A 19,688-nucleotide genomic window follows, 5' to 3' on the forward strand; every position below is an offset into this window, starting at 1 on the left:
TACAGGTAAACAGAAGGCTACCTCAGCAGTAAAATGCTTATGTAGCACACTTAAGGCCCTTGGTTTGCAGAAGCAAGCAGGTGAAGAGGAGAATGGCAGTGCTTTTTCCACTGCTAAAACATAAGGCAATGCACTCAGGAAACATAAACTCATGAAAATGCTAACAACACAGCACCCCAGAGAAACCACACATACAAGGCTACATCTAAGAGCTTGGACAACTACATCCACAAATCTATCACAAGCACTCAGAAATGAGGCAGACAAAACTACAGTTCATGGAAGCTCGAGCACAGTGGGTCAAGGCTTCCAGCCAAGGTCTCAACCCCTCAAAAGGTATGAAAGTATGCATCATCTATCTATAGAAGAGGGCACTAACGTGTATCTATCTCCTGGTACAGACACTAGAAAATTACAGAACAGGCAGTCAGAAATAAGGTATACAACCATACAATTGCTTCCTTTAAATTAGAAAAACAGCACTCAGCTTTTAATACTACATTACTTTCACTGAAAAGACAAATATTTTCTTTCAGCAAGCAGGAAGTTTACTAAAAAGCAGAGAACACAATGGGTGACAAAAACTATCTGCCTCTTGTGAAGTGCAGTTGCTTGATGTATATAGTTGCCATAAGTGATCAGGCTAGACATTTCAAACGTATGCATTTCACCACACAGAAAATATATTAAGTGGGGGGTGAGGGCATCCCGCTATGGACTTGTGTGTGTAGCTTTATAGCACATGGATATCAACAGTAATTTTTTTTGTGATATAACTTGATTGAAAGAAAACATGTATTTGAAACTGCACTCAAGTAAGTTTGAGCAGGCTGAAAGCAGGTTTTAGTTCCAATCTCAAATAGAATATGTGCTCACCCTTAACTTCTTTAATTCTCTATTTCAGGTAGCCATTAATCATCTCACTAATAAGACATTACATTGTGAACAGCTTATCTTATATTCAGTTTTTCATAAAAAATCATGTTTAAAAACATTTTACGAATATTGCTGATTGATGGTGGCACATGCCTTTGATCCTAATACTTGGGAGGCAGAGGCAGGCAGATGTCTAGGTTGGAGGACAGCCTGGTCTATAGAGAGTTCTAGGACAGCCAGGGCTACATAGAGTAACCCTGTCTTGAAAGGGGGAAAAAAAGGGGAAAAAGGGGGAGGAGGGCATTGGGGTTGGGACTATAAAGATGACTCAGTGCTAAAAACAGGCTGCTTTTTCACTGGGTTCTGTTCTCAGCACCCACATGTCAGATTATAGCTGTAACTCCAGTCTTAAGGAATACAATGCCCTCTTCTGCCCTCTCTGGGCACTGGACACATGTGATACATATTCATGTAAAACACTTCTAAACATACAAATAAAAACTTAAGCTGGCATGGTGTCACATATGTTTAATCCCAGCACTTGAGAGACAGAAGCAGGTGGATGTCTAAGTTTGAGGCCAATCTACTCTACAGAGTGAGTTCGAAAACAGCAGGGCTACACAGCAAAACCTGGTGTCAAAAAACAAATCCCCCTTCAAGAAATGTAAAGTAAATAAGGATTAAAAAAATATTGCTGTAGGCATCAATTTTACTCTATCTTCAAGAACAAGGCCTCAGCTGAGTAAGTCACCTTTCCTAGAATGCACTGTGCTTTCTAACAGTATGTGTGAAACCAGTTAGTTCAATTGGAGCAATCTTTGCACTATGAACACCTCCATTTGTTGCCCCACCACCCAACAACAACAGCAAAAAAAGAAGCATCTTTGATGAGGGTGAGAGCTAGCTATTCTAATTAGTGACTATAAAGACAGGTATTTGAATGAAGTTGGGAAATTGTAATGGTTTAGAGTGGCAGTAGCGGGTTCTGCTAAGATCCATGAACTCACTGACCACTGGTAGAGCTGACTGGGTTTACAGTATCAGACATGAATTCTTACCTAGACCCTTAAGTCTACTTAGACAGCTATTAGTTACTGCCGAGCTAATAGTGTCAGTATTGTACCCTTTTTGTTACCTTGCCAGACTGGTCATTATTGTGCTTCGTAAGCTTTACAGCTGTATGACAGGAAACTGCATCCATGAAATCTCAACAATATGACTGCCTAAAATAAGACCAGACAATACCAGTCCGGTTGGCATCTCAATATGGGTGGAGATATCTCACCAGGCCCCACCCTGGGATGGACAAATACAAACAACTAATGGCTGCTAAAAGTAACAATCATCTTTTTCAGGAACAAGCTCTCTAACAGTCTATCTAATCCCAAGTGTTCATCTCTATATGAGCAACATGAAATGGACTGCACAGTGTGTATATTTTGTGTGTGTGTGTGCGTGTGTGTGAGTGCCTGTGCCATGTATGTGTGTGAAGAGGGGAGTAGATAGGGGAATGAGGGTGGTGGGAATTATTTAATTACTTAAAGAGAAAATGAACTTGAACAGGAGTAGATACAGAGAGAATTTGGGAGAGGAAGAGAGGATGGAATGATGTAAATACAGTACTAATATATAGGAGGGAAATCTGCACTAAAAATCCTTGTTAGACAGGGAAGTGGCTCAGTGGTAAAAGTGCTTACCTGAAACTCTAGTGACCTGAATTTGACCCCTGAAATGCATGTAAACAGTGGAAAGAGAGAATCAACATGAACACATGCGTACACACACACACACACATACACTCCACAATAAAAAATAAATAAAACTAAGTTTACATTAATAAAATTCTTTGTTACTGTAACAACAGAACACATTAGCAGCAAGAAACTTTGAGAAGGAGGATTCAAAAAGCAATGTTGTTAGTTGATATTCTGCCAGTCACCAAATTTGCTATCAAACCTGCTTTTAGCAGGTCAACAACAGGCTAGGTGAGGTGGATCTCTATGAATTTAAGCCTAGCAATGTCTACACAGCTAGTTGCAAGACAGACAGCACTACATAGTAAAACCCTGTCTTAAAATATTTAATTAGTTTTCCCAGAAATTAACTAAGTGAAAAAATCTTCCTCAAATATTAGTATGTTAGATAAGGTTTGAAGGCAAGTGAAAAGAGCTAAAATTCAGTATTTTTCCTAGATTGGAGAACATTTACATGCTGCTGAGAAGCTGTTATCACTCACTCGATAAGGGCAGAAAAAAGTAGAACTTTCTCCCCTCCTCTAGCCAAAGAGCACTCAGAGGCCAAGAACATTAGCTAAGCTTACCAAGAGTTTAGAGTCCTTGACAAGCCCAAGCTACTTTGTTAAAGCAAAGTATATTTAGTCATAATAAGCAAACCATAAGGGTCTTGATTATACTTTAAAGGGAAGGTGATGGTTTCAGTCTATTTACATTTTAAAGTATACTCTTTCATGATTTTTCACATTTAAAATAGATGTCTAAATCTTGTTTTCTTTGCCTGAAAAGTCAATGAAGAGCTTGGCCTCTCCCATTGTACCTAGCCTAACCCATCCCAGGATAATACTGACAGCTGCTATCAAACAGGCTGCATTTTTTTCTGCACAGATGCTACAAGAACTGTCTCCCAGTGCTTCTTCCCCTCTGGCCACACAGGCTGGCACACTGCATGTGCATAGAAGGGGTGGAAAGGTCCACTGAATTGTCAGCCCAATTTTATGCTACTTCGACTTTCCAGGATGTATGCAATTCTTTTCAAGCAAAAATCAAGCATATGTCATAGCATAAAACTAAAAGCAAGGGATAGTTCTGATCATTTTGAACTTTCAAAGTGCCACTGTCATAAATTAATATACTAATCCCATCATTTGAATGATTAAAAACTGCACAGGTTAAAATGCTAAACACACCATGATGTATTGGCTCAATTCAGTAACTTGGGTTATTACTGCTATGCTATCAAAGCTAATCTGCCTTTATAATCGCAACATGATTTCCAAAACTGAAACCACTGATAAAATTTGTAATCTACTTACCCTTCTGAAGTAACCTATTTTTATTTTTTTATTTTATTCAAAATAAATATTAACTATAACTATCTGGCTGATTAATACATTTTCTTCCTTTTGAAATGCAGGTTCAAGGAAAATTCTCAGGGTCTCAGCAATGCCTTTGAAAACTCAAAGACCAGCATTTTATTCTTGAAAAACTACACATAGCTGACCATGTAGTTCACTTGTAGAGTACTTTCTTAAATTAGTATGTGTGAAGCCCCAGCTTCAATGCCTAGTACTGGCAAAAACAAACCAGAAAAATTACATGTGAAAATTTAGAGTCTATCAGAAAACAAACATGTCCCACAAAATTGAACAGGGCCCTTGAGATCTGCTTTGCATATGTCATCTTTTAATCAAAACAGGCTTTTCCATCCTCATTCATTTGGTTAAAAAAAATTCTTGCTCCAGCTACAAGTACAATTGCGATTGGTCTCTTCTAATCAAACACGGTATGTGCAAAGGCAGTCCACAAATGCAGGCATAATTGTGTTTTTTGTTGAATATGATTAGAGAGCCCACTAAGTAACAGTCAAAAATGTGATACAGAAGGGAAAGAAAGACAGAGCCCAGACCTGAGAGGGAAGGAGGGAGAACTGTTTATGCAGAGCTAAGCTGTCAAGTGCAATAAAGCGGCTTGAATAAAATCTAAGCTGAAAATCCACTGAAGCTTTCTGGTTCATGGAGGAAAAAGCTATTAAAAGGAAATGAAGGTCACCCTCCCAGTTTATTTCACCTAATTGACTGCCAATAGCTTACCACAGGCACCCCAACTGCAGATCTGCAATTGAGAAACTGATGAAAGGAGGGTTTTCAAGCTGAGGCTCATTCTTTAATCCTCCTTGGCTCTTGTGTTTTTCCCATCTCCAGTGGGGATGTAATTTTAAACCTTGATAGATTAACTGGTTCCATTGTCTGTCACAGCACTGGACTATGGCACTCTTAATCCCTATAGCAGCATGTCTAATTATCATTACAAAGTGTCTGAGGGAACTATAAAGACCAGCAGGGCATCTTCTCACAAGCAATTAACATAAATTGATAAATGAGTGATTTTGAATCCATTTGAGGAACTTGAGAATGAACAAAATAAAGCAGCCAACCTCCTCCACCCCAATTTCAGCTACTTCTTTCCTTTAATCTAAATGGGACAGAGCATATGAGAACCACCTTAGGTCCTACAGTGGATGGGGTCGAACTCCTGCAAAGAAAGAGACAGAATGCCTGGCTCACTAGATCCCTTAGTGCAGAATAAATGACTTGTGATTGACAAGAGAAACCAACTTCACCAGCAAGAAAAGATGGCTAAACTCCAGAGATGTGAACCCTGAAAGGCCACGGAGTACTGGGCAGACAATTAACACTCCTTCCCTATGGAGGGAGCTTTTCATTGGTATGCCACTTTAAAATTCATGAAAGAGGTACAATAAAGAGAAGACTCAAACAACCACACAGGTTCCAGTGCCCTAGAAAGCAAATGGCAAGGGCAACTCTGGGAATTATTCAAGAGTCTTGTTCTGATCTCACTGTGGTGGAATTGTACTAGACAGAAAGAAACAAGGAAAGTGTTTAGAAAGTGATCTACATCTTCTGCCTCACTAACAGCAAGGGTGATTCTAAGATCCACAGGATAAACATTTTACTTCTCCATTTAGAAGAGTTATTTTTCTTCCTTACTAGTGTTTCTCCTTTTATTCTCCTTGTGCTACTACATCCTATTCCCTAAACATCTCCACCTACACCCAAACCCCCTTTCACCCTCCCTTATTAATCAAATCAGTCATCTCTAAGTTACACAACTTAGCGGTGTGTGTGTTATGTTATCAAACCATAAAGAAATGAAAGCTGGTGATACACACTGTAGGAGGTAGACCTGGTAGGCCACGTACCCCGATGATGGCATTCAACTCTGCCATGGTCACCTGTTTGGCACGTTCGACAGCCTGGGCCACCTGTTGTTGATGCTTTGAAAACAAGGAGAAAAAAAATGTGTTAACAATAGCTAAGGATTTCCCTGTTCATTCTGACAACAAAGACAGAAAGGCTGATTCTCATACACTGTCACTTTACAGAATACAAAGGAAGGACAACATGATGGTGTTTTCCCTTTATTTCTGAAGGGTTCTAGTCACTACTGAACTCCTGGTGGGGTGATAAATATCAGAAGAGATATCAAGAATGGTGACCAGTCTTTGGATACTACAGAGATAAACACATGGAGGACAGTCCTAGCTTACAGGAGTTTGTGGTAGTAGATTTGGGCACATGACATTCACAACTGAAACACCCATCTTGATATTTAAAATGTAACTAGTCAGTCTAGGATTTCTCTGATTAAAAAATCTAGATGTGTCAGCAGTTTTTTATAGAACTGGAAATTCTCCCTACTATTTTTTTTAGCCTTTTGGTATTTTACCTTCCAAGGAGAAAGCAAGCTCTGTTTTCAATTTAGAGAATGAAAATTCACCTTGCCCATTCCCCAACTCTATACATAATCAAAATAACGACACAGTTAATTTAAAGAGAATAGAAAAACAGAGGTGAGGTCACTGAAAGCTGGAAGCAAATCAGTAGACATTCAGGGTGTTCCACAGCCAACTCTAGTGCTCTAATCTCCCACCAGTGGGGTTTCCCCCACGTCACCACACATTCATTTTTACATATTGAAAACACATTATTCCCCTGGTCCCAGAAAGAAGATAACACTCTCAAAGCAAAACTGAAATACAATACTGAGTCAATCTAAAATTACCCCTATGAAGGACTTCCTTTGAAAATGTTAAAGTAAACTCAAACCACATGGCTTCTTTATCTAAGTCTATGAGTAGATGAATCAACATGATATAAATACTCATTTTATCCTTATAATAATTATCTACTCTCTCCGTGAAATAAATCTGATACATAAATGAAGTCCCTGCTTTCTTGTAGATTAACTCCAATGCAGTTACTTTCAAGAAAACACAAAAGGGTACCTGAGTCATACCAAGCACACAGAACTCAAACACATGCACAGCCAGAGTTGTGGCACAGGCCTTAAATATAAGCACTGAAGAGGCAGGATAAGACAAATCTCTGTAAATTTTATGGTAGCTTGTTCTACTTAAGGAATTCCAGGCCATAGTCACACACACACACACACATACACACACACACACACACACACACACACACACAGAGAGAGAGAGAGAGAGAGAGAGAAACAGCTTTCTTTATGCTTGACAGTCACTTTGTAGTTTTCAAAATAATAATAAAAACAACAACAATAACTTGGGGTTGAGCTACTGTTACACCCTTCCAAAAGCCTGCTCTTGGATGCCTTAGAGAGAATGACATGGTTGAGACACTTCAGATGTAACAGATGTTCTTCACACTTGTTCCTCCTGATAAAATTAACATCTAAAACTGGCTAATTTGCAAACAGAGAAGCAACATAATTTCACTTTAACAGCTGAACATTTTACTTACTTCCTGAGACAGAAATGGGATGACTTGTGCACAAATGGTATTCAATCTCTTGGCGATTTCAGTCTACAAAGACAAAGCCACACACATATTTAGAACACCTCCCAGTCAGTTCAGAAAGGTGAAACTTGAGTCTTCAACTCTCACTCCAGGAGACAGAAAATTGTTCCTTAAACCATGTTACCAATAATTACCGGAAGATAAACAGTAGATACCAAGGCAGAATAGAGTAGGCAGAAGTGCAAATTTTACTGGTCACTTAAAAGATAATGATGGAGCTGGAGAAATTACTCAGTGGTTAAAATCACTGGCTGCTCTCCCAGAGGACCCAGTTTCCACTCCTAGAACACACACAGTGGTTCACAACCAGTTCTAACTCCAGCTCACTTGCCCTCTTCTATCTTCTTTAGGTACCAGGCACACACATGGTACACAAACACACATGCTGGTGAAATATACACATTATTGTTTAATTAAGATATAAATAAAAATAAGAATTATGAGTAAAAAATCTCCATGATTTAGAATATATTGTCCTTTCAATCTGGAATTGTATGTCCTTAACACTTTCTCATTGAGGGTATACTGTGGGACATGTTTACAGTTACAGCAAGTTCACTCGGAGTAGTATCAAAAATCATAATGTTAAGGCAATCTGGCTTTCAAAGATGCATAGAGCAAAAGTAGAAGAAAAAGGTACTGCCATCCTCTCCATTGTTTCTCTTCACTACACAATGACGGTGCAAATGTAAACTGGTGTAGTCACTACAGGAGTGTAGAAACTAAAATACAAAAAACTGAAAATACAACTACTGCATGAGCTAGCTATATGACTCTTGAATAAGTCAATGCACCACATATAATTTCACTAGTCACAATCGCCAGGAAGTGGAACCAGCCTAAATGTCTGTCAACAAATGAACAGATAAAAGAAAATGAGGTTCACATACTCAACAGAATTTTATGTAACCATGATGATAAGTGAAATCATATCATAACATCTGCAGGAAAGTGCATGTGTAGGTGTATGTGAGAGAGAGGCAGACAGACAGACAGACAGACAGGGAGAAAGGGAATCATGATCCAAAAGGAAGAGATCTTGCAGGGGCTATAGAGATTAATGGAACATGTAACATTAAAGTAGAACTAAGGGTCTATCTGAAGGAGGGAAAGAGGAGGCAGGGCAGGGGTAATAAGTGAGGGCAGTCAGGGGGATGAATTTATAAAATATAATGATACATATGCACTAAAATGTCATACAACCTGCTACTTTGTATGATTACATACCCTCCCCTCATAAAACGCCTCTGCTAAAATCCTATATCCTTTCATAATAAAAAAAAGTCCTAGAGATGCCAGGGACATATCATAACACAAAAGCAAATTACAGCAAGCCCACAGCTAACATCATTCTAAACAAAGAAACTCAAAGTCCACTAAAATCACAAACCAGACAACAAAATCCCTTCTCTCCATACCTGTTTGATATAGTGTGCAAAGTTTTAGCTACAGCAATAAGACAACTGGAAAAGACCAAGGGGGAAAAGTTCCTAGCTGTAAACAATAGTACTTTATACATAAAGGACCCTAAAGACACCACCAGGAAACAGCTATAGCGTATAAATATTTTTCAGCAAAGTAGTGTGATACAAAATTAAAGACATACAAATCAGCCTTCTTAGATACAAGTAACAAAACAAACATGCTAAGAAAAGATTTCAGAGAAACAGTACCTTTCAAGATAGCTTCTTACTACAAAGGTCTATGCTCACTTATGTTCATTGCTGCTATAATCATAGTAGACAGAAACTGAGAAACTAGAAACAGCCTCAACATCCATCAAGTGCTGAATGGATAATAAACAACTATTACGTGAACTTTTACAATGGAATACTATACAGCTCTTTTTTTTAAGTGGAATTTGCAGGTAAGTGGATGTTTATCTGAAGTTTATGGGTAAATGGATGGCTCCTGAATGTTTTCTCTTGTATGTGAGTTTTAAGTGTGTGTATTTCATTCAGAATACCGACAGCGGTTAGCTAGAAAAGGATAAGGAAGAAACAGAGAAGGGAATCTTCAAAGGAAGGAGAAATAGAACACAATGTCTTAAAGGAATAAAGAGGAAACAAGAACAGGATTAAATAGGGAGGGGGAAAAAGGCAGGCAGGCAGAAGATGAAACGGTAATAATTAACACTAACTGCCTTCGTAAAAAGCTAGATCAAGCTGGGCATGGCAGCATAAGCCTTTAACCCCAACACTCAGGAGGCAGAGGCAAGCAGATCTCTGTTAGTTTGAGGCCATCCTGGTCTACAAAGCAAATCCACGGTGTCCTGGATTTGCTACACAGTTTCAACACCCAGTTTCAAAAAACCCAAAAAGAGCCAGACAGAAACCTACTAAGGTAGTAGCTTCCTAAAATATATACATATATAAAAGCAATCTAAATGGAGTTATCATGTAATGGGGAAACATTACCCAACTAGAAAAATCCAAGTATCAAAATGGGGTTCATCTTTCTTAAAATGGCTAAAGGGGTCCCACAGATCTTCCCAAACATTACATGCTATTGCAAGACTACTAGTTACCCTCCACAACCTGACAGTAATAGCCTATTATTGAAGATACAAATTATATCACCAAACATGAAGAAACTGGTGCCCAAGTAAAATTTCATTCCTGCTGACTAGTATAGTGTTTAAAGGTACTACAGACAGTGCTGGAGGTGAAAACTAATCATCAGTCTCATTCATGTATAAACCCAGCATCCTGCAACAGAGACCTACCTGAGAACCAGACCCATTGGTACTTTAGTGGCACAAATTTAACAGAAGTAACTATGCTGGCTACTTCTATGTCAACTTTGGAAGTCTGAAGTTCCAAAGATCCAGAGTAACTTTGATACTTTTATGTCAACACAGTTTTGAAGAGGAAACCTCAACTGGGAAAACCGCCCCAACCAGACTGCCTATGGAAAAGCCTATGGTACATTTTCTTGATTAATGATTGGTGTGGGAAGGCTAAGCCTTGGTGTCTTTTGTTCCTAGGTTCTGTAAGAAGAGGGTTGAACAAGCCACAAGGAGCATGCCAGTAAGCAGCATTTCTCCATGCCCTTTGTGATGGGTGTAAAACGGAACTCAGTAAGGAATTCACAGTCCATTTATCACTATCACTCATCCATTCAAAGTAGGTAACTCAAAGTCAAGGCTCTTCCATGAAGCACATGCAGACTTCCCTTTCCTTTTTGGTAGTTACAGACACACACACACACACACACACACACAGTAGAAAGACACTCATTACCCACATTCCATACATATTCTAGCATTATTCTGTTCTTTCTCTTTCAAAATACACTTAAAGTTTTCCAACTGTAGAAGTGATAGTGGTGGAAATAAAGAGATGATTCACAGGGACTGTCTCTGACATAAACTCAGTGGCTGGCTCTTTGACTTCCTCCCTACACCTCCAAGGGAGGAGCAGCCTTGCTAGGCCACAAAGGAGGACACTGCAGCTAGTCCAGATGAGACCTGATAAACCAGGATTAGATGGAAGGGGAGGAGGACTGGGATTGGGAGGGAATGAAGGAGGGGGGGGCTACAGCTAGGATACAAAGTAAATAAACTGTAATTAATATTAAAAAAAAGAGAGAGATATAATTCAATGATTCTGGTTGCTCATATAGAGGTCTAGAGTTCAGTTCCTAGCACCTACATAGTAGCTCACAACTATCTGTAATTCCTCTTCCATGGGACCTAATGCCCTTTTCTAATGTCTGTGAACACCAGACATAATGTGGTATAAATTCATACACATCAGCAAAAATAATCAAAGATGTAAAAGAAGTTATTTTTTAAGTGACATTACTTGGAGATTCAGCTCAGTGGTACTTACTTGCCCGATATTCCAGGGCAAAAGCATGAAATGAAGGGTAATTTGCTTTGAATAAGTAACTCATGCACACAGGAGAGCAAACCCATGGATAGAGAAGCCTGATAAAAAGGTAAAATAACACTAAACACATCATCCAGAAACAGTAACAGGTGTATGTTAAGTGGCCTTGGGCCACCATCATTTCTGCCTTGCACTTCACCCACAGAAGCCCAGAGTAAGAGAACACATTTTAATAACAACAGGTCCCATTCCATATACCCCTGTTCTATTTGTTGTCCATCTAAGAAACAACTGCCCAGTAAATAAACACAGACAGACTGAATACATCAGCATACTTCACTCTAAGTACTCACACATATAAGCAAGACACTGATGTTTTATCCAATTTTCCAGAATTCTGAAGTCTGTGCCAAATAATGTTCAATATATGGACCTCTTGAGTTTCAGGGTCAGAATGTATGTGCAAGTTAGACTGTGAAGTATGCTGTCAACCTGCTCAGCAGAAAATCTCTGGGAATAAGAGTGCCTGCCTTAATGAGAATGCAGGAGGTCATATCAATAATGAATTTTCTGGACATATTAAATGCCTACCCATCCATCTGTTTTTTTTTATTACCTCCTTTTTATTTTTATTATTTGGATTCTTTCTGAAGTTCAACAAGTTTCTATATATGTATGTATTTATGTATGTGTATTGATCTATAGTATTTATCTTTTCTCCTTTTTCTGTTGATACTTACAACCTGTCCTTGTATAGCCATTCTTCCCCTAAAATAATACAAATATTATCCTTCATTGGTTTGTCTGATGCCCTCCATTGATTTCTTACTGAGAAAAACACCATGTCCAAAAACAGCTTGAAAAAAAAGGAGAGTTTATTTTCATACCACTAAGAGAAGCCAGGGTAAGAACTCAAAGAACCTGGAGGCAAGAACTAAAGCCGAGATCATGAAGGAAAGCTACTTACTGGTTGTCCCCTATGGCTTATTCAGCCTGATTTTTATAAAGTACAGAACCTCAGGGTTGCAAGCATCCTGTGAGCAGAGCACTCCCCATATCAATCATTAATCAAGTCTATACCCCCACAGACTTGCCTAGAGGTCAATGTGATAGAGGCATTTTCTCAATAGAGGCTCCCCCCTCACAGATTAACTCCAGATTGTTTAGTTGATCAAAAATAACCAACTCACCTGGCCTGCCACTTGTCTACCAGCTTTGCCTAAAAAGATTTTTTTTTCTTCTGTTTAGAATGTTAAGTTAGATGGCCAAATTGATGAGTTTTCTTCTGCTGTTTCTGGCTTTTAGGTCAGAACACATTAAGAGTACATAAACTATACTCAAGGTTTTTCTGATGTTACAGCTATTCATATTAATTTATGCAGCCAAAATTTTTGTAAACCCCGCTTTACAAAAATCAAAATCCTCACCTTTATTGTAATACATATTACATAAAAATGCATCAAGGTAAGCTTGAACATGGCCAAAAGGACTATTAAGACCCACTCTGAGCTTAGTGTGACAGCAACAAACTAATTCCATGACACAGAAAGCTAAAGCAGAAGTACTGAGCTCAAGGCCAGTGTGGGTTATATAGTGAAGGCTTGTCTCACAAAAAGAAAAGAACTCATTCTGAATAGACTACATTTACAGTGTAACTTTTAACGATTAAAGTGACTGTGAAGCAAACAGAAGTAAAAACTAATATAAAAGCAATACAAAATTAGACTTGTTGAGACTGATAAATGAAGACAGAGATCAAAGCTTCAAGTGATGAGAAATCATCAGAAACCATGTCATACGTCCTGCAAATTCTATATTGACAAAAGGAATAGATACAACGCAGGAAAAGGAAAGTTACTTCAGCAATCCCTTTCCTTTGCCAGGTCTCTAAACCAACCTTAAACCATCTGACCAGAAAACCAGGAGAACTCAGTCCAAGTCTGCTTCTGCTGCACAACTCTATCTACATGTAAGATATCAACAAGATCACCTTCCCCCTGGCAGTGAGGGTACTACATATACCTCAGAATGCTTTGTAAGTTCCACAGACAGCATCTCTACTTCCCACATCCATACTTCCTAAAATGTTCCCTTTTCTTCTCTTCAAAATGTGGACAGTAGTGGGGGGGGGCAGAGAAGGTACAAAACAGATATAGATAGATGAATGGATGGATGGATGGGTGGATGAAAAAAACAAAGATGATGATTCTTAGCATTATTTTCTGCCTAGATACCAAAGGCACTCTGATAAAATTCTTAGTTTAGCATGAATTAACAAGCATCAATGTTTTGCACCTATGCTTCTATTCTACATCTCAATGCTGACAAGCAAGTTATACCAGGTCCTATCTTAGTATTATGAGTTTCACAACCTAAGGGCTTAAGAGATGGTTTGCTAGTTAAGTAAGGATCATTTGGTGCTCTTGCAACAGACAGATTTAGTCCCCAGAACAGACATGGTGGCTCATAACCTGTAACTCCCATTCCAGGAGACACAATACACTCTCTTATGGCCTTCTGGTAACAGGTATGTATATGGTTCACAAACATACATGCACGTAAAACCCTCAAATAAGAATAAATGTTAAAGCAAGTTTTAAATCCTTTGATAAAACTTCTGAAAACTAGAGAATCTACTGAGACTGTGTGCAAACTCTATTTTCCACCTACAGAGGACTTCCCTATTAAAGCTAAAAATGTATTTCGTACTGCTAGATTACAATTGACACTTTAGGGCATCAATAACAAATCAGCATCTGGAGGTCATTCCCAACTCAAACAGTTCTCCACCCAGACCTGTGTTTGTTTTATGAGTATGTATGGTATATGTACATTAAAGGTGAGGCTATATTCCTTTTAAGAAACAAGCTTCATTGATTAGGTAAGCAGCCAGCATTGCCCTAGCAATCACCCTGTCTCTACTCTCACAAGTACATGAGACTCTGCAAGGTTGTTGAGATAAAATTCAGTTCTTCATGGTTGTGTTGCAAATACTCTTAGCCATTGAGCCATCACTCTTGGCTCCCTACCCAGAAATGCCCAGTCAAGCTCCCAGAATAGGCCTTACTCTGTGGACAACCTGTACCTATCAAGGTAGCAGGGGGCAGGGATAATATTTACTTATCTAGCACAATCTTTTATGTTTCTTGTACATATTTGCTCCCTTTACTGATTTACCCTTATGAAGTCTCATGACCCAAGAATTTAGATTCACACCTCAGCAAACTATTATCAGGTGTTTCCAAGTTAAGATTCAACTGCCAAATCATAGTTGTGTTACATGAATAACAGGAATGAGACTACTCTATCTTAGAGTTCCATCAAAGTCAAGTGAACTAATGTATAAGCTACAGGTATCCTATTCAAACCGAAGAGGACTTCCAATCCTTCAAGGCCTCCCTCAAGTACATTCAGAAGGTGCCTTTGCTCCTAACAAAATAAGCACTCTTCTCTTCATTCTTCAAGATCCTTACACTCACTGTCACTTGATAAACTAAGTTATACATACTAAAAAGCCATATATACTTCCTCCATATAGCACGGTGAAGACATGAGAATAAGACTTCACTGAACATTCTGACATACCTTCACCCTCCCAGATCTACTAAAACTGATCCTCAGTCCACACTACCATCAAAGTAAAACTTGACTGCAGTACAAAGCTGATTCTCCCTATAATGCTAAATTCAATGTCCAACGTACTTCAGATAAACTATCAGGAAATGCAATATAGTAACACTTTGTTTACTGTAATAGGATAACAGCCACAGTTGTCAGCTGAGTGTGGTGCCACATGCCTGTAATCCCAGTACCTGGGAGCTATTTTCCTTTCTTTTTTTTTTTTTAACTTTCGGTTTTTTTTTGAGGTGGGGTCTATATTACCAGACTAGCCTTAAACTCAGAAAAAGCCAACTGCCTCCACCTCCTAATGCATCAACAATTCAGTAAGTAGGAATTTGGGTCTTAGATGAAAAGCAAAACACACTCTCAGGATGCAAAAAGTCCTGGCTCTGATCCCTAAGACTAACAAAACAACAACAATGATGCAGAGGTGCATGCATACTTGCAAGAAGTAAAACCAAAAGGTACCTTGAAGCCCAGAAATGGATGAAAATTAGAAATGCTCTGCAGGGCTTTTAAACTGAAGTGTGCACATGACAATGTCACGATTCTGATTCCTAAAAGCTCAGCATTCTCTTCTCATACTCCTCACACTTTTGCAATTACAAGGACTAAAGAGCCCACTCCCCGGGGGGGGGGGGGCTCCTATACTTCCCCACTACACCCAAAGTTAATGCATAATGAATGCTGTTTGAAGCTCAAAGCAGCATGAGGACTGTGCAAGAGTAATTGCCCTTGGGTCTCAAGGCAGTCCTGTGGCACTCTGCCCAAAGTCAGTTTATGGAGGAGAAACTCCACCAGGAGTAAATTATAAAGTTGAAGGATCCTAAAAAGTAGTGTTCACACTGGAGGCTGCCAAAGTGATAACTTTTTTTTCTTCTCTTTTATGTTGATTTCCCTGAAACAATCTTGAGGCCTAGAGAAAAACAATAAATGAAGTGTTGGTAAGATTTTAAGTAAGATGGGCCATTTGGAACTTGTTATTATAATATATGTATATATACATACATACATACATACATACATATATATATATATATATATATAGAGAGAGAGAGAGAGAGAGAGAAAGGGAGAGTAGAGAGAAGAGAGAGAGAGACTAAGGATGACAAATTGCTTTTCTAGCATACATAAAGCCCTGAATGCAATCCCAAGCACCCCATAAAACAAAGTGTTGGGGCACATGACTGTAAATCTCAACACTTGGGAGCTGAGGCAGGAGGATGAGGAGTTCAAAGTCTTCTACAGCTCCAGAGTGAAGCTGAGTAGAACCTGGGTCTCTGAAATAAATAAATAAATAAATAAATAAATAAACAAACAAACTTTTTATTAAAATCGAATTTGAGTATTCAGAAAAACTAGACTAAGTACATATCACTGAGGACAGTAAACTAATACAGTAGTAATTTTGGGTTTTGTTTTGGGCAGTACTGGGAACTGACACTAGGGCCTAACACATGGTAGACAAGTGCTCGAACACTGAACTACACATTTGCGTTCCCAGTAGAGTTGGTCTTGAAAAAGAGATGGACAGTTCATCAAAAGGAGAAAATTATCGAAATCCCAGAACAAAGCTCTCCATAGCTAAAAGTCTATCCTAAGGCAACAGTTCAAATTGAAAAGCATTCTATATTAAAACAAAACAAAACAAAAAATTCACTGTAGAGCTGGTTTCAAAGCACAAGAAAGGAAAAAGCAGATAAAGATGCGGTAGTAGTTCTACATATTACAACCATTTCACATTTCAAAAAACCTAACACTTACCTCCTGACAAATCAGCTGTCTAATCAGCTGTCTACCCACAGGAATGTAAATCACATTTATGATGATTCTAAAATGGCCACATACATTCACTAGATGGGAGTGGGTAGGAAGAGAAGCCTTGGTGTAGTGTGTGCACATCTGTGTGCATATGGTAGGCAGGTACTATAAGCTGATACCTCAAAGAAAAAAATGTATGTATGATAAGAGTATTTATGACTCCCTCATCAGTCTTTCTAAACACTTCTCTTACTTTACTGTTTCAATTTATAATTTAAGGAAGGTAAGAGCTGTCAACTGTACAATCCAGACAGCAGCTATGTTATTTGTATACCTGTCTCTCTATCCATCTTCAAAGTACAAATGTAAGCATCTACACTTAAAGGAAATGATTTATTAACACAGTAAAGGAAAATTAGAAATCTCCAAAAGCTCATAAACTCAAGTATTGTTTACAAAATAATAAAACTGGGTAGACACACAATCCACACAGGCCTTGTCACCCCTTAGTTAATAATGGCATCACAAGAAGGAGGTCATGTGACCTATAATGACAAGGACACTGTGCTCTTGCTGCTCTGACACAAAGGCTTTACATGCCAGAACAGGCATTTTATAAGCAACTCCAACTACAAACTGTAAGTCTTAAGCAAGCAAGCTATAGACAATATCTTCACCACTAAGAACATTATATATCTGTCAATCTTACCCACCTGCAGAGCACAATCCATTAAAGGCATTTCTAGTTCCTGGAGGCAACTAACTCTGACATATCTAAAGTTAGTGCAGGTTATATATATATATATATATATACACATATATACACAAACTGGCCCCAGAATGGGTATACATAGCTAGCACTGTAAATCCCACCCAGTGTTCCTTACCCCTTTGCAGGAAAGAACTACCTTTAGGGTTAACAGAATGCTCATAAAACGGTAAGGTATCCAAAATTCTAATACACTGGAGTAGACTTCTGCTTAAAATACACTCAATGCCAGTAAAATCACATCTTGGAAAAATCTAAATTAAAACAATGTGAGATTGATTTGTCTTGCTTCCAGGGATGGAATCCAGGGCTCGGCAAATGTTAGGCACATGCTGTACCCCTAAACAACAGTCCTGGCATATGGGTTACCTTCAAACTGAGGTGGCCAGTGGTGTCTAATCAGGCTGTCCAGAGTAGCTCCCTTAACTCCAGTGATTCTGCCAGAGATCTGGGCCTGGAAGCTTGCCATTCTTTCTCAAGGTTCCCAGGTGCTCCTGTAGTTGTGGGGACTCAGAATAACAACAATGGGCTCTAACACTATCTACCACTTAATGGCACAGCATCTGCTGCTTAGCTCCCAGCCTGACCCTGGGGCATATCTCTCAATTTCAAACCAATTCCTCTTGGAAATGCACTCAAAGGTTAAAATAACTAGCCTAAGGTCAAAACAACCTGTAACACATCCAGAACTTTCTCCAAAGTCTTGCTATGGCAGCATACAGTTCCAAGAAATAAGACAAAGACAAGAACACAAACCCAGGGCCCAGGATCACAACCCTCTCCTCTAAGATGTCAGGTTCTATTCAGATACTTCTCCCACCACCCACCACTGACTACATTTTTGAAACTTGTAACAAAAACAAAACAAAGAGCAACAAAGGATACAAAGCTTTTGGCGGGTCAGCTAAGCGGAAGTTATCACAGATACTGCAGATAATAACGTTTATGTTCCCTCTCCCTGTCACTTGGGAGCCCCTACACTTGCTAAACCTGAGCCTTTCCAACTGGGTGGAGGTACTATCTCTCTTTAACTGCTCATCTTTATACCTGGCCTCTCTGAAAATAAGGAGGGGTTAAGAGAAGGGAAAAAAGGAAAAACAGATGTGGGGGGAGTGCAGAAGGCTGCCTAGGTGGAGACAACAACATTAATTGCTCCCATTAATTAATTAATTAATTGCTGTGGAGGCAGAATGCAGAAAACTCTGCCATCTTTTCTCTTAGGCAGCTCTCAGCAGACCAGTGCAAGTGGCCTTAATTGTTTACGTTTTTAATACAGAGCCTCTTGAATGCATTCATTTTTAATAGCAGGCTTGAGTGTGGGGCTCATCAAAGAATGACAAAGCAATTCTATTCACTGGGTCTCCTTCCTGCAATGATGGTCTTTTGATTTATTTGCAAATGACAAGCTTGTCAGGCCCCACTTGAGGGCTGCCCTAATTTTTTCCCCAAAGAATTCAGTTGCATTTTCTGGGAGGAGTTCTGAGCCTGTGATGTATTTGTGTAAGCTCCCTCCCTGCCTTGAGTTCCTTCTAATTAATGATTTAAATGTTTTGACCCAACTGTTGCCAAGCAGAACATTTGGGCTTTAATTTGTCACTTTGGTTAAGCTGCATCTTTGACAAAATCATCACAGCTGTTTAGGCTTCTAACTGGCTCATTTCTATTATTCAGAAACCCTTGTTACAGAGTTCACAGAGGGCCTGTTCACAGGAAATCATATTGACTTGTTACAGGATGGAAAAACAGTTTCTCGTGCCCTCAAAGCAAAACACCTTCTGGGACTACAGAGGCTTCCAAGACAAATTCTAGTGTTCTGGGCTGAAAAGAGCAAATCTCTCCATAGCCACCTCCAAATAAGCCGAGCCTTTAACTCAGCTCACAGATCCTGCTGCTCACTTGACAGCACAAGAAAAATTAGGTATTTCATAAACAGCAAGATCAGAAAGAGGAAAAGCCAGTGATGACATAACATCATCGTCATTGCCATTTCTACAAGATTAGAGTCACACAACCAAAACATGATCTACCTGAGCCTATTGAGATAGGACACAAGAAAGTCTGGTTGAAAAGCAGAAGTGACTTTCACAAGATGGGTACACTGTAATGAAATAAACAACATTCCCTTTACTACAGCTATTACTGAGGCCCATGTCACTTTTATTTGGTAGGTGCTGACCTCCAGCCAGCTCTAACCTCTGTTTTGTACTGTCCATTGTGACCCAGCAAAGGCTCCTTG

The 19,688-nt window shown here is 39.1% G+C and overlaps 1 protein-coding gene across 14 annotated transcripts in view; it reads right to left on the minus strand.

Annotated features, from left to right (window-relative positions):
• The window catches only part of LOC110561700 (TLE family member 1, transcriptional corepressor), an 83,494-nt gene that overhangs the window by 46,213 nt on the left and 17,593 nt on the right, over nt 1–19,688 (minus strand). For 8 of the 14 annotated variants that reach the window (XM_060365716.1, XM_060365714.1, XM_060365717.1 and 5 more), the window contains exons 5-6: nt 7,412–7,474; nt 5,833–5,907 (exon numbers count right to left, since the gene is read on the minus strand). In XM_060365716.1, coding sequence (XP_060221699.1) covers nt 5,833–5,907; nt 7,412–7,474 — 138 coding nt within the window. Of the gene's footprint in view, nt 1–5,802; nt 5,908–7,411; nt 7,475–19,688 lie in introns of all 14 variants that reach the window. The other 6 variants (XM_060365711.1, XM_021658214.2, XM_021658213.2 and 3 more) reach the window with 1 other exon arrangement.

The sequence above is a fragment of the Meriones unguiculatus genome, chromosome 12 (assembly GCF_030254825.1).
Source record: "Meriones unguiculatus strain TT.TT164.6M chromosome 12, Bangor_MerUng_6.1, whole genome shotgun sequence".
NCBI classification, from domain to species: Eukaryota; Metazoa; Chordata; class Mammalia; order Rodentia; family Muridae; genus Meriones; species Meriones unguiculatus.